The 12,711-nt window shown below is 41.5% G+C and overlaps 1 protein-coding gene across 1 annotated transcript; it reads left to right on the forward strand.

Moving 5' to 3' along the window:
• The first annotated feature begins 1,403 nt into the window (after positions 1–1,403).
• On the forward strand, positions 1,404–6,979 carry LOC100465810 (cytochrome b-c1 complex subunit Rieske, mitochondrial). The gene is made up of 2 exons (XM_011229881.3): positions 1,404–1,683; positions 6,096–6,979. Exons 1-2 carry the CDS (start codon positions 1,470–1,472, stop codon positions 6,704–6,706), a joined length of 825 nt encoding a protein of 274 aa, XP_011228183.2. The 5' UTR covers positions 1,404–1,469; the 3' UTR covers positions 6,707–6,979.
• Positions 6,980–12,711: the final 5,732 nt, after the last annotated feature.

Genomic DNA, 12,711 nt, shown 5'->3' on the forward strand with positions numbered 1-12,711 from the left:
CCTAGAGAGAGGTACATAAATGTGGCAGCAGGAATTAAAGGAAGGCTTCTCAGAGGAAGTTGGTGATATGTCAGATAAAAACACCACCAACAAACCTGGTACCTAGCCTGTGGTGCCCCTCGTAGGTACGTTACACGTATCAGTGCATTTACTCCTTCCAGGTGGCATCATTAGCAACCCCATTTTACAGGTGAGGAAACTAAAGCATAGAGGGGTCAGGAAACTTGCCAGGGTCCCAGAGCCCAGGCACACACAGCACAGAGAAACTTCATATACTTAATATCTAAATTAACTCACTTAGACCTCTATAAATGTAAAACAAACTTTACTTCACTTTGGTCATTGGAAAATCAGTATCAAGACAAAATAAATCCCATGGAAAAAAACAATATTATTAAATCCTCTACCTGCTGATTCGACTGCGGAAGGACTTTGAAGTCAAGACCTATTCTCTTAAAGGAGAGGCTGGAAAATGTGAGAGAGGAATTAATAATATGTTAGCACCAAACTGGGACTTTCTCATTGGTGTAAAATCAGAAGGATTGAAAGAGAAGTAAGAAGGAAATAACTTTCTCACCATGTGACAGAAAGTGATTTAGGGACCCATCCCTGCATCCCCTAGAATCTCACTTAGGGAAGCTGGTGGTGGTTAAGAGCACAGACTCGAAGACAGACTACCCCTTCCACCCCTTGGTGGCTATCTTGTACTGGACACACAATCCCTCTAAACTTCGGTTTCCTCATCAGTAAAATAGCTGTTACTTCATAGGGACCGTGACTATAAATGAAAGATGATGCACAAAATCTAATACATAGTATATGCTTAATACACATAAGCCATTACCATTATCATTAAGCTTTGCCCCAAATCTCTGCCTTTTTTAAAATTTATTTTTTAGTTCGATAGTGCTAATAATAAACATGGTGCACACATAATGGTCACTATATGCTCGGCTCTGTTCTAGGTTTCACAGGTATATATAACCTAATATATACGTATATGCCCTAACATATATCTTTATATATGTGTGTGTATAATATATATGAAGATATGTTAAGAATTATTATGACCCCTATTTAAACTACTATCATAACTTATTCTTATCCCTAGATTCCTACAGATAGTTTTTACCCTGAAGGATGCAAAGTCGATTCACGGGACACTCCCGGGGGACTCCTTTGCCCACTTTCTTTGGGGTAGATCCCGGCACACACACCAAAATGCCCGCGGGGCGGACGGATAGGGCCGCACACCCTCCTCCCCGCCTGGCTCCGCCCCGCCCTGCGCCGCCCCGCCCTCAGCGTGTGCTCGTAGCCCTGCGTCTGACGCAGCGCCTCTCTAAGCCTCGGGCGCCACTTGGACCGGCGCGCTGACGTCACGGATCGCGCGCTACCTGCGCCTCCTGCGCCTGCGCCGCGGCCGGAAGGTCGTCCCTGTGACCGGCTTGGCGTTCGGGGAAGCTGTCGCCATGTTGTCGGTGGCCGCCCGTTCGGGCCCGTTCGGGCCCGTCCTATCGGCCACGTCCCGCGGGGTGGCGGGCGCGCTGCGGCCCCTGGTGCAGGCCTCGGTGCCCGCCACCCCGGAGCCTCCAGTGCTGGATGTGAAGCGGCCCTTCTTGTGCCGGGAGTCGCTGAGTGGCCAGGCCGCGAGCCGGCCTTTGGCCGCCTCCGTGGGCCTCAATGGTGAGCCGGGCTGAGGGGAGCGACCGGGGGCTGAGGGGACCCCGTTTTCTCGCTCCCTCTGGCCCTGGACCCAGGGCACAGCCGAGGAGGGCGGGGAAGTGGAGCGGACCCTGCTCGGGGGATTGGAGTTGCCGGGCTGGGTCGACCTTGGGCAAACATCTGCCCCTCCCGGGCCTCTGCCTTTACCTGTGCGCGGACGCAGCTGGGTCGAGCGATCGCAGGTGACCTCCGGCCCTGGCTTTCCGTGCCCCTGCGGGGTTGTTTCCGTCGGCGGCCAGTCTGGGTAAACCACAGGCCAAATTTTGTACTTCATAGGATAAATTCAAGAATTCTTGAAGGCCGACCGTTTCAGCAAGGTCTGACAGATTTTGTTGCTTACAGGTCGCTTGACTTTGGGCAAATTCCTAAATTTGCAAATTCCTATGGCCTTATCAGTGAAATGGGTGAATGATTATGCCAGTTTCGTACGTAATGTCGTGAGCTTCAGATGGAAAAATTCTACATAAAGCCATTATTACATTTTGGGGCGCTGTATACGTGCTCAAAAAATAGGAACTGCCGTTAATATTTGGGACGTTGTCCCGCTCACCACCACCTGATCCCTTTAGTGTCTTTCTTTCACGCCCCGCTCCCAACAACAACAACAACAATAACACAAACCCCAAGGTCATTAATGGTGTAGAGTACTAGCAGTGTTTTCATTTGCTGGGCCAGTGTTTTCACACTGTAATCAGTTTAATCCTCCAGAAGAGCAACAGGCAGAGGTTGATGATACTTCATTTTACAGATGAGAAAACAGACTTGAGAAGGTGAAGTGACTTGCACGAGGATACACATTGTGTATGTGATAGAACAGGCATTTGAAAGACTGAGTTAGCCATCAACTCTCACCAAATCTTACTTTATCTTTTGTGCCTTGTCTTGCATTTCTTTTTTCACGCTCTGGATTGGAAATCCTGAAATGGCAACCTGTAGTCCAGTGTGCCTGTAGTCTGCCCAACCTGTGTACTTTTAAAAGGAAGATCTCTTGGGTGTCTTAAAATGTTGGAATCTGGCAACACTGAACTCTAGTTTCTACATAGGAAAAGCCTGGTGTGCTGCGCGCTGGCTGCCCTCTGGAGCAAGCACTCTTCCAGTTCATCACAGTCCTCAACAGACCTACTTCATTGCATTGCCTTCTTGGCCCCACTGACAGTTGATTTGGCAAGTAGGGCAAGTAATGCTTGCCCTACAAATGAAGTTGCCACCACTATTTTTCCCCCATTCACCCTGTTCTCTTTTACTGGAAAATAATCCACTCAGTTTTCCACATTTCCAAGTCTTACCAGGTCAGTCTCTTCAAGGTCAGGTCAGCAACATCTTTTATTTGCTGATCCTTCATGCTTTATAGTAGGTAACACTTTTCCACTATTTTGTTTCCTGGTGACTCTTCTGACCTTGTGCTTGAGGGCACAGAGAAAAATCTCCTTTATTTTTCTATTTCCTACAACCTCAGATTTTGCATACAGTTAGTGCAGAATATTTGTGGATGAATAAAATGATTTTTTTGTTAGGGGGCACCAGTGGGTTTTGGAGACATTGTTCAGGGCATGAGTAGAGTATACCAGGCCGCCCGAAGCCTGTTTTTTGGACCTGGAGGTGAGAAACAATAAGAAAATTTAAGTAGCAAAGGCAAAAAGCATTTTTGGAATTTGTCTGACGGCTACAGGGTTTCTTCTAAAAATTAGAGGCTTACCTGACTTTTCCAAGAACTGGTAAACAATATAAAACCATAAGGCAAACTTTTTCTGTGATCATGTCTTCAGCTTGTAGTGTCAGTTCACATTAATATCTCCTGTCTAGATGGTTTGTGGAAAGATAGTACTGAGGGTGTGAGATGGGGGGGTTGGATCGGGAGAAGATCCTTGAGGTGAGGAAGATTTCCAGGGCACATCAGAGTTCACCTTAAAACAAAAAGCAAAAACCTGTTATGTTATAGTCCCTTAAATTTTCTGTTTCTAGAAGTATCTGATTTTGCTCAAGTTGAGAACTAAATCTAGCATTTGTGCTGCTAAAGTCACACCTAATACAGTTAATGTAAATTATATTTCAAGAATGACTTTTGCAGTATGGCAGTTTACTTGCCCAAAGTGTTCATGGTGGTGTGGTACAATGTGAAGTGTAACCTGCTAGATAAAATGGGAGTAAACAACTGAATTTCTTGTACCACCAAATCTCCAGAAGAGAATGTCAAAACCATTCCATTTACTGTTCCCGTGCATTTCCTTGTATGCTGTTACATGGTCAGGGTGGTAGATACTGTTTTTAATGTAGAAGTGTGAACTTTGGTTCCTTCATCTTTTAAGTATGATATACGTCTTTGCTTTGTAATCCCAGACAATACTAAAGGAAAGTAACTCCTCCTTGATCCCAAACCCAGTCTACGCTGACAGGTTAGCATTAGGTAGCGGTAGAGTAGCATATAGGGTTATGTCACTGCCGTAGTTGTGAATCTCAGGTGGTCACTGCCCATGTCCCGGTCCCCTCCAGAAAATGTTGGGTTAGTCAGAAAAGTACATAGAGTGATGTTGATAGGTTTCACCGTGAATATAGTTGGCCCTTGAACAACATGCGTTTGAACTGTGCAGGTCCACTTCTGTGTGGATTTTTAGTATAAATATGGTACAGTACTGCAAATGTACTTGATGATTTTCTTAATAACATTTTCTTCTCCCTAGCTTACTTTATTATAAGAATGCAGTATATGATATATGTAACATACAAAATATGTATTAACTGACTGGTAAGGCTTCCAGGCAACAGTAGGGTGTCAGTAGTTAAGTTTTGAGGGAGTCAAAAGATAAGAGATTTTTGATTGCATGTGGGGTCAGTGCCCCAAACCCCCATGTTGTTCAGGGGTGAATAGTACTTAGGGCTTCCATTATTACTGACCTCGAGAACCACATGAAAGTAGTTGATATATCCTTTATTGTACTATTTAACTGTTCCCAGGAAGTACATTAGGATGAGACAGCCTAGTAAGCCAAGTAGAATTGCAGCTTGTTTGAAAATGCATTTTTAAGTGCATATTTTTTTTAGAACCAACACATTTTCTAAGTGAGGTATTTTTAGTGCCCCTTTTCTTAAAAGGAAACTTGTGGCAAATTTCCTAAAATGCATATACAATTTGCAGAGATTTGCTTCCTGAAACATACTGAAAAGTGATGCCAGTAAGTTCATTTTTTTGTCAGATACTTAAAAATGGTATGGGACAAAAGGACATAATCTGGTTTTTTTTGTTGTGTTTTGTTTTTTGTTTTTTTAACAAAACTGGGGTGCCTGGGTTGGACCCTGGTATGGAGCCTTCCCTTGTGCTCTCTGCTCACTGGGGAGTCTGTTTCTCCCTCTCCCCTTGCATGCTTTCTCTCTCATGCTCTCTTGCTCTCATTCTCACTTACTCTCTCAAAGAAAATCTTAAAACAAAACGACTTATATCCAAGGTACTACATAAATAGTTATTATTTATTTATTTAACATTCATTTGATGCAAAGAGCTGGCCTATTTAATTGGCCTGCGGTGGTAGTGTTTTAGTTGAGAGACCCACAGCAGTGAAAAAGAAAGATAATACCTTTACTCTTATAGAATTTATTGCTCTTGACTGAATAGTGGGATATATGAAAATTTTGCTCTTTTATCCTGTACTAAATTGAAATAATTGGTTCTTTTGGAGATTTCATTTGATGGTTGCATATATTTTGATAAGGATGTTCTTTTCTGTCCATTAGTGGCTTTACTTGAAGTAAAGTAATACTAATTTATACTCCAGAGTATAAAATAGAACTATCTAAATTTTCTGCAACTAAAGTTGTGCTGACAGTTCACAGAATGTTTTATTATTTTCATAATAAGTATTTTATGAATTTTTAGCAGTTCTTTCAGAGAGTAGATAGATAGGAATGTAAAGTTAGACATTTGGTTTAATAAGATGATCACAAATCAACTTACTGGGTAGACTTGAGTTTTAGGGTCCCTTGTAATCCAGAGGTAGTTACCGTAATTGTATGTCTTGGCAGGTTGAATTTTCAGGGATTTTAAAATACTGCTGTTTTTAGTACTGCTTAACTTTTTAGATTTGATGCACTAAATTGTTAAGAATTCTGAATCAACAGTGTTCAGTCAGGAGAAACTCAGTTTACACATACAATCTTGTGATTTCTTACCAGTATGATAGGTAGTGACTGACTTCATTTCATTTCAGTATTTTATATGCTGACACTGCCAACTTAACAATATCTGAGATCAGTGAGTGCCACATTTTCACATTTTTATAAGTTGATTTTTGCTTATGAATTCACAAAGGTTATTTCCTGGTATATATCCCTTTCACGGTACTCACCTCATTGTGTTTTTTAACTTTCTGTTTATTTTGCAGTCCCTGCTTCCGTTCGTTATTCCCACACAGACATCAGAGTGCCTGACTTCTCTGACTATCGACGCGCTGAAGTGTTAGATGGCACAAAGTCTTCAAAAGAGAGCAGCGAGGCTAGGAAAGGTTTCTCCTATTTGATAACTGCAACAACTAGTATAGGTGTCGCATATGCTGCCAAGAATGTCGTCTCCCAGTTTGTTTCCAGCATGAGTGCTTCTGCTGATGTGTTGGCCATGTCAAAAATCGAAATCAAGCTATCCGATATTCCAGAAGGCAAGAACATGGCTTTCAAGTGGAGAGGAAAACCGCTGTTTGTGCGCCATAGAACCAAGAAGGAAATTGAGCAGGAGGCTGCAGTTGAAGTGTCCCAGTTGAGGGACCCACAGCATGATTTAGATCGAGTAAAGAAACCCGAATGGGTTATCCTGATAGGTGTTTGTACTCATCTTGGTTGTGTACCCATTGCAAATGCAGGAGATTTTGGTGGTTATTACTGCCCTTGCCATGGGTCACACTATGATGCTTCCGGCAGGATCAGGAAGGGGCCTGCGCCTCTCAACCTTGAAGTTCCCTCATATGAGTTCACTGGTGATGACATGGTGATTGTTGGTTAGAGACCTGGACTCTAGTTCTTGGCTCCTTTTGGTCTTCTTGTGACCTCAGAAGACTTATAAGCAAGCCTTCTATGCTTAAGTTGATTTGGAATATTTAAGGATTGCTAATAACGTATTTGCAAACATTAATGTGAAGTAAATTGAATTTAATATTGAGTGCTTTCAAGCATTCACCTAATAAAGCCACTGTTAGACATTGTTAAGCTCAAAGACTTAAAAAGTGCAGTTTCTTTGATAATTAATTCTAATTAAAAATTACAGGCTGCTGTACAAGATATTTGTGAAATCTGTAATCGGCTTTCTCCGTCATCTTCCTTCTTTGTCTCAGGGACACAGATTCTGCGGAGCTAATGATTAGACTGAGGTACAACTAGCTGGTCATTTCCAAGTCCTGGAAGATATGGCATTGGCAGAAATAGTACCCAGGTTTCCCTTCTTTTCTTTTGCACATGAGTCCTGGCTATGTGTGTCCTGCCTCATCTCCACCCCTCCACAGCCCCCAACCCCGCCACCCCGAGTCTGTGTGATGATGTTGACTATAATCCCTGGGAGAGTCCTAAACGAGGTGTGAGCAGTTCTGAGGGTTTAGCCCCAGTTCCAGGTAGCTGATTTCCTGCTTATGTGACAGGTCAGGAAATTTTATTTTTCACTTATGGGAGTAAGTTGGTAATAATTCATCAGTTTTAAGAGGCAGTGGTGGGATATTATCTGAGAAAAGCTTTCCAGAAGGGAGCGCTGCTGTTACTTCCTTCATCTGGTGTGGATGCTCATGTTCTCGTTGCTCCTGCATCCACCCTATCAAGAGGCAAAAGTATCTGACGCTTAATACTGTGTTAGTGTGAAGATGATCCTGCTGGTTTGGTTTCTTCAGTGATTACGTTTTGAGGTATTTCTTTGAGTTGGATTTGCAGTCACCAGTTTTCACCGTGAAGTGAGGACGAGCACGGAGACATCAGAATCCACACCCTCTTACTGCTTTCTGCCTTCTACCTTCGGTTACATAGGTGAAACAGGACAGATTGATATTCCCCCTTGCAACTGGGAGTGGGCTTTCCCCTTGCTGAGAGTCACAGCTACTTTGATAAGTTAGCCTTATCTTTGCTGTTTGGTGGTGGGTCAGTCAGTAATACACCGCTGGGTCCATTTTCGATGACGTGCATTTGTAAAAAAGTAAACTAGACTAAGTGGTTAGGTCTTCCTGGCTTTAAAATGGTAGCTAAGTGCATCAAAAAGAAAATGTCAAAGTTTTTATGCTTATGAGCAGATACTTAGTTCATCTGTACCATTCTAGAAAGAAAGAAGGGTGTGCTAAGTGGTACTTACCATAATAGTATTTTATGTTCTGGTATTTAGGTAAAAATATAAGAAAAGGTGCCAAACATTGCTAGTTTACTAAAAGTAGTGAAATTACATCATTATGTATAAGCAGTGGTCATGTAGTGTTCATTGTTAATATGTGGAGCATCTCACATGAAATATGGCCACCCCCCCATCCTGAGGCTATGAGATGTCGGTAGGTATTTGTTGGATATTTTGCTTATCATTGTGGTGAAGATTCCTTTTTTCCTACGAGGAAGATAATTTTACACTTTCTTCTCCTTGTGCTACCTTTTCATGGTACTAGTTGTCCACAACTTATTTTTTAGAACTATACCAATATAGTTATAAACTGACAAAATTTGCAGTTAAGTTCCTACTTTCTTTTTAAAATGGCAGCAGGAGCTATTCATCACTTCCTCAGGATATACTAATGTCGGAACTCATATTTTTATATTCATACAGTTCTTTCTTGGAAGAACTTATGGGATGATAAATAAAAATTCCAATTTTTAATTTGAAGGTAAATTATTAAGCCTGGAGTAGAGGCCTCAAAACGTTAAATGAATTCTTAGACCCCAGCAAATATGTTTTTTGAGGCGGGGGGTTGATTTTTCCTGTGTGTAAGTTTAAAGGAATTTTGTTCCTTTGGGCATAACTGAAGCTGCTGAGCTTTTAATATACCCATGTGTGGACTGAATGAGAGGGCAGCCTGGTGTAATAGAAGTACCGGACTAGATTGAGAGTTTTCGTTCTGGCTTTGCCATTTCCTAGCCATGGAACTGGGGGCCTGTTGCTTAACCTCTTTTGGACATTTTTTTTCCCCCTCATGTTTTGGACATTTTTTTACCCCATCTGTAACTTTGGGATGGTTTCTAAGAGTCCTGACTTGAAGATTCTCTGAGCGCCCTCAACCCCCCTGCCCCAATAATGGGAATGGTTTTCTTAGATAAATGTTGTGTTTGCAGTATTTGGTACTTAAATGAAGACATCCAAACTCATAAAAGCAGCATTTTAATCAACGGAACCAATCTTTTACAATAGTAGTGTTCAACCAGAGGCAGCCTTCCTACTTAGGGGGGTGCTTGCGGCCATTACTCGATTGTCACAGCGATTGGAGGTTGCTGCTGGTATTGGCATGGAGGGATGGGGGAGTGGGAACACAAAAATACTCAGTTGTGAGGGGAACATAGGTCCACAAGCTAAAAACTGTGCTGCCAAAAACATCACCACTTTCCTGAAGAGAAAGGCTCATACCCCGTTACTACCCCCCGCCCCCGAAGTGCTACTTTCATCTTTTCATGTTTGAAATGCCAAGATGACTGCACTGCGACTGCCGGCCTGTGGAGGACAAAAGTAGGAAGTTTGCAGGTTCCTAGGCATATCACAAGTGTTCTGTGCTGGAATTAGGTTTGGTGGGCTGTCTACCGTGATATTTTGACGGATGTTGTTCAGCTTCATCCCATTTCGTGTTTAAAAGAAGCCTTTGTTCCACAAGTGACCAGGACAAGTAAAATTACTGGATCATATGCTAAATGGATAGAGCGGACTTACATTTGATTATTTCAGCGAACCAAAATCCTAGATATTAGGGGGAAATTATTTAAGATAACAAATTTGACCAGTTGGCATCCTGACATCAGATTATTAGCATGTACTTCTTTTTCACGGGAGTAAAGATTGGGACGATCTTGAGATTCCCTTTTTATTCGTAACAGTGGTTATAGAAAATGACCTTTCCAAAAACCTTAGCATTGTTAATGTCACGTTTACTTCGGTCTTCCTGAGCATATTTCGTAAGACCTGTCTGACTCGATCTGAGTGTGGAGGGCATTTGTCTTCATTCGATGTAGCTTAGGGTCAGAATGTGCTGTTAGTACCCTGTTTGCTGAACGATGGGAGTGTACTATTTGTCAGAAGTCACTCTTCATTCCCACAGTGCTGAAATGCATTTTCTATATTTTCATGTCATTTAAATAGTGCCTTTTGTATATTGACCCAAAATAAATGTGCATATTTTTCAGAATGATATTCCTGGCCCACTCTACTAACACACTTTCATTATCACCTATTACTAATGATCCCCCTAGATTACTTCCCTGAATTTCATTCTCACGTTCAGCCACTTAAACTGGGCATCTGTGCACAGATGTTCCATTAACACCTTAGACTTAAAATGTCCAAAAGGAAAGGAAGTCTTCTCTGTTTCCCATAAGCCATCTTTTTCATTTCAGTTGGTGACCTTCCCATCTACCCAGTAATCTACTGGCAAGAAAAACCTGTAGTCCCCTCTGCCTCCTTTTCCATTACCCCTTCCCCCTGGCCCCAAATCCCCAAACCCTGCTAATTGTACCTACTTAATAAAACAGGCGCATTACTGTCTCTGCAATTTGTAACATTCTAATAGGGGCAAACTGAGCACCAACTCCTAGTCACTAGGCTAAGTGTGCTTTTGTGTACGATCTCATTCGATCCTCAAAAAATCCTGTCAGCTGGGCAATGGTATTCCTAGTTTGCAGGTAGGGAAACAGGCCTGTAGACGTGCTTTGTCCATAATCATAGCTGGTAAAATGGCGGAACCAAAATTTTAGTTTAACCCAGGAAGTCTGAGTGCAGCATGTATAGTCCTGGTCACGATCCTGTATATACGTGTGTGTATACATGTATACATGTGTATGTGTGTATATTTCACACCTCTGTACATAAGTGTATATTACATATATGCATATGCATTCATTGAGGCCTTGCCAATTCTTGCCTGGTCTATTGCAGCAAGGTACCAAACAGGTCTTTTTTCTTTCCTCCAGTCTTCTCCCCTTAAAACGCATCCTCCATATAGTTGCCAAGTGGTGTAGAGGTTAAAAGAAGGGGCTTGGCTCTTGGGTTCTAGCCATTTCCTAGACATGTGATCTGACATAAATCACTTAATCTCTTTGTACCTCTCTCCCTTATATGAAAAATACACCGCTTCAGGATTTCTTTAGGAATTAATGCATTAATGTAGGCCAACAGATGACTTCAAAACAACATGGAACCTCAAGATGTCCTTACCTGCATCCTATCAGTAAAGCCTTTGCTCCAACAGCACAGAACTTGCATGTTACCTGCATTCTTGTTTTTTCTCAGTCTCTTCCCACACTGTCCCCTCTGCCTGGTACCTCTTCCTTTCTTTTGTTTTATCTGATTTGTCCTCAGCCTGACCTTTGAGACTTTTTTTTTTTTTTTTTTAAGATTTATTTAGCTGAGAGAGAGCATGAGCACTGTGGGGAAGGGCAGAGGGAGAGGGAAAGAGAATCTCAAGTGAGATTCTGAGCATGGAGCCCAATGTGGGGCTCAATCTCAGGACCTTGGGATTATGACCTGAACTGAAATCAAGAACTGGCCACTTAACTGACAGCCACCCAGGTGCCCCACTTCGAGATTGTTTAGGTGTGGTGTTGTGCACCTGAATTACATTCACTTTTCTAGCAAGTTTCCCCAAAATAACCAGGGCATATCCGTTTAGATATCTATGTTTTCCTCTATTTTGAAGTTAACTCTCCTGGTCTGTCTCCCCACCACTAGACTGAGGGGGCTGGGGACCATGGCAAGTCCTTAGCCATGGAGTTGGGTGCTGAATGGGGGGATGGGGGTGGGGAGGGGAATTTCTGAGTGGCATTGTTTGAAAGAAAAGATTTCCAGATACTTTGTACATTTTTAAAAATTGGACAATCACGTAATGTCTGTGTATCTTATTTTTCTAGGACTTTAGGTCAGAGGAGAAATTAATGTTACAGTATATTTTGTATTTAAGTTTACACCCCTCCAAGAAGAAAAAATTCAAAGGAATTCAAAAGGAATAAATAATTCAAAATCTTTTTTTAAAAAAAATGGATTATTTTACTTTTTTCCATTTGTTCATAATGAATATTCTCCTCCCTGAGTAAGATTTCAATGTCAAAAGTTCTGTCCTTTAGTATTTTATTTCCAACACTAAAATGCAATGGACATCGTGTCATTTCTTTTACCATTTTATTCACTTTATTCTTATTCACTTTCCTAGAATTTAGGAAAGGAACATTTTGCTTAGAGGGGAAAAATATTATCAAGTAGGTGAATTGATCAATTCTTCTCTGAGGTAGGAAGGATGGAGGATTATTTTCTCTTTTTCAATACTCAGCACTACTTAGTGGAAGTTAAAAAATGTCCTAAGCATAGGAATGTGAGGTTAAAATGATTTCTACTCTAGGTACTTAAGACACCTAAATACACCACAACAGAAAGACTGTTCAAGTGTTTGCCTGTGTGAGTGCTTATAAGAAGATTATTATAGATCTTAGATCTCTGGTCAGCAGTGCAAGATTAAAAATTTTGCGAATGGCTTCAGCAGTGTTTTTGTAATAACTCCTCCGTAATGATCAACCTAGATTGGTCTATCAGTGAACTAAAAATCCCAAATTCAATAAACTACACTTTATACTTTGCAGCTATTATACTAGGGCCAATTTGAGTGCAAAAGCTTACAGTCATCTAGCTTTTGAAATCCTTATCTGATTAGAATATTTGCAAAGGTAAGAAATGAGAGTGCGTAAGTAATAGTTTTTTGTACAGTTTTTAAAAAGCAAACAAAACCTTGACTCCTTAATTGAAGGGGGAGGAAAAGCTAATGCATTTCACATAATTGTCTGGTTTAAGACGATTATCTGAAA

Source organism: Ailuropoda melanoleuca, chromosome 12 (assembly GCF_002007445.2).
Source record: "Ailuropoda melanoleuca isolate Jingjing chromosome 12, ASM200744v2, whole genome shotgun sequence".
In the NCBI taxonomy this organism is placed as follows: Eukaryota; Metazoa; Chordata; class Mammalia; order Carnivora; family Ursidae; genus Ailuropoda; species Ailuropoda melanoleuca.

Bases quoted from the DNA above. Each gene is read 5' to 3' on its own strand.
- LOC100465810 (XM_011229881.3), top strand. From the start codon at position 1,470: ATGTTGTCGGTGGCCGCCCGTTCGGGCCCGTTCGGGCCCGTCCTATCG. The intron at 1,684-6,095 runs GTGAGCCGGGCT...TTTATTTTGCAG, and splicing joins CGCCTCCGTGGGCCTCAATG to TCCCTGCTTCCGTTCGTTAT.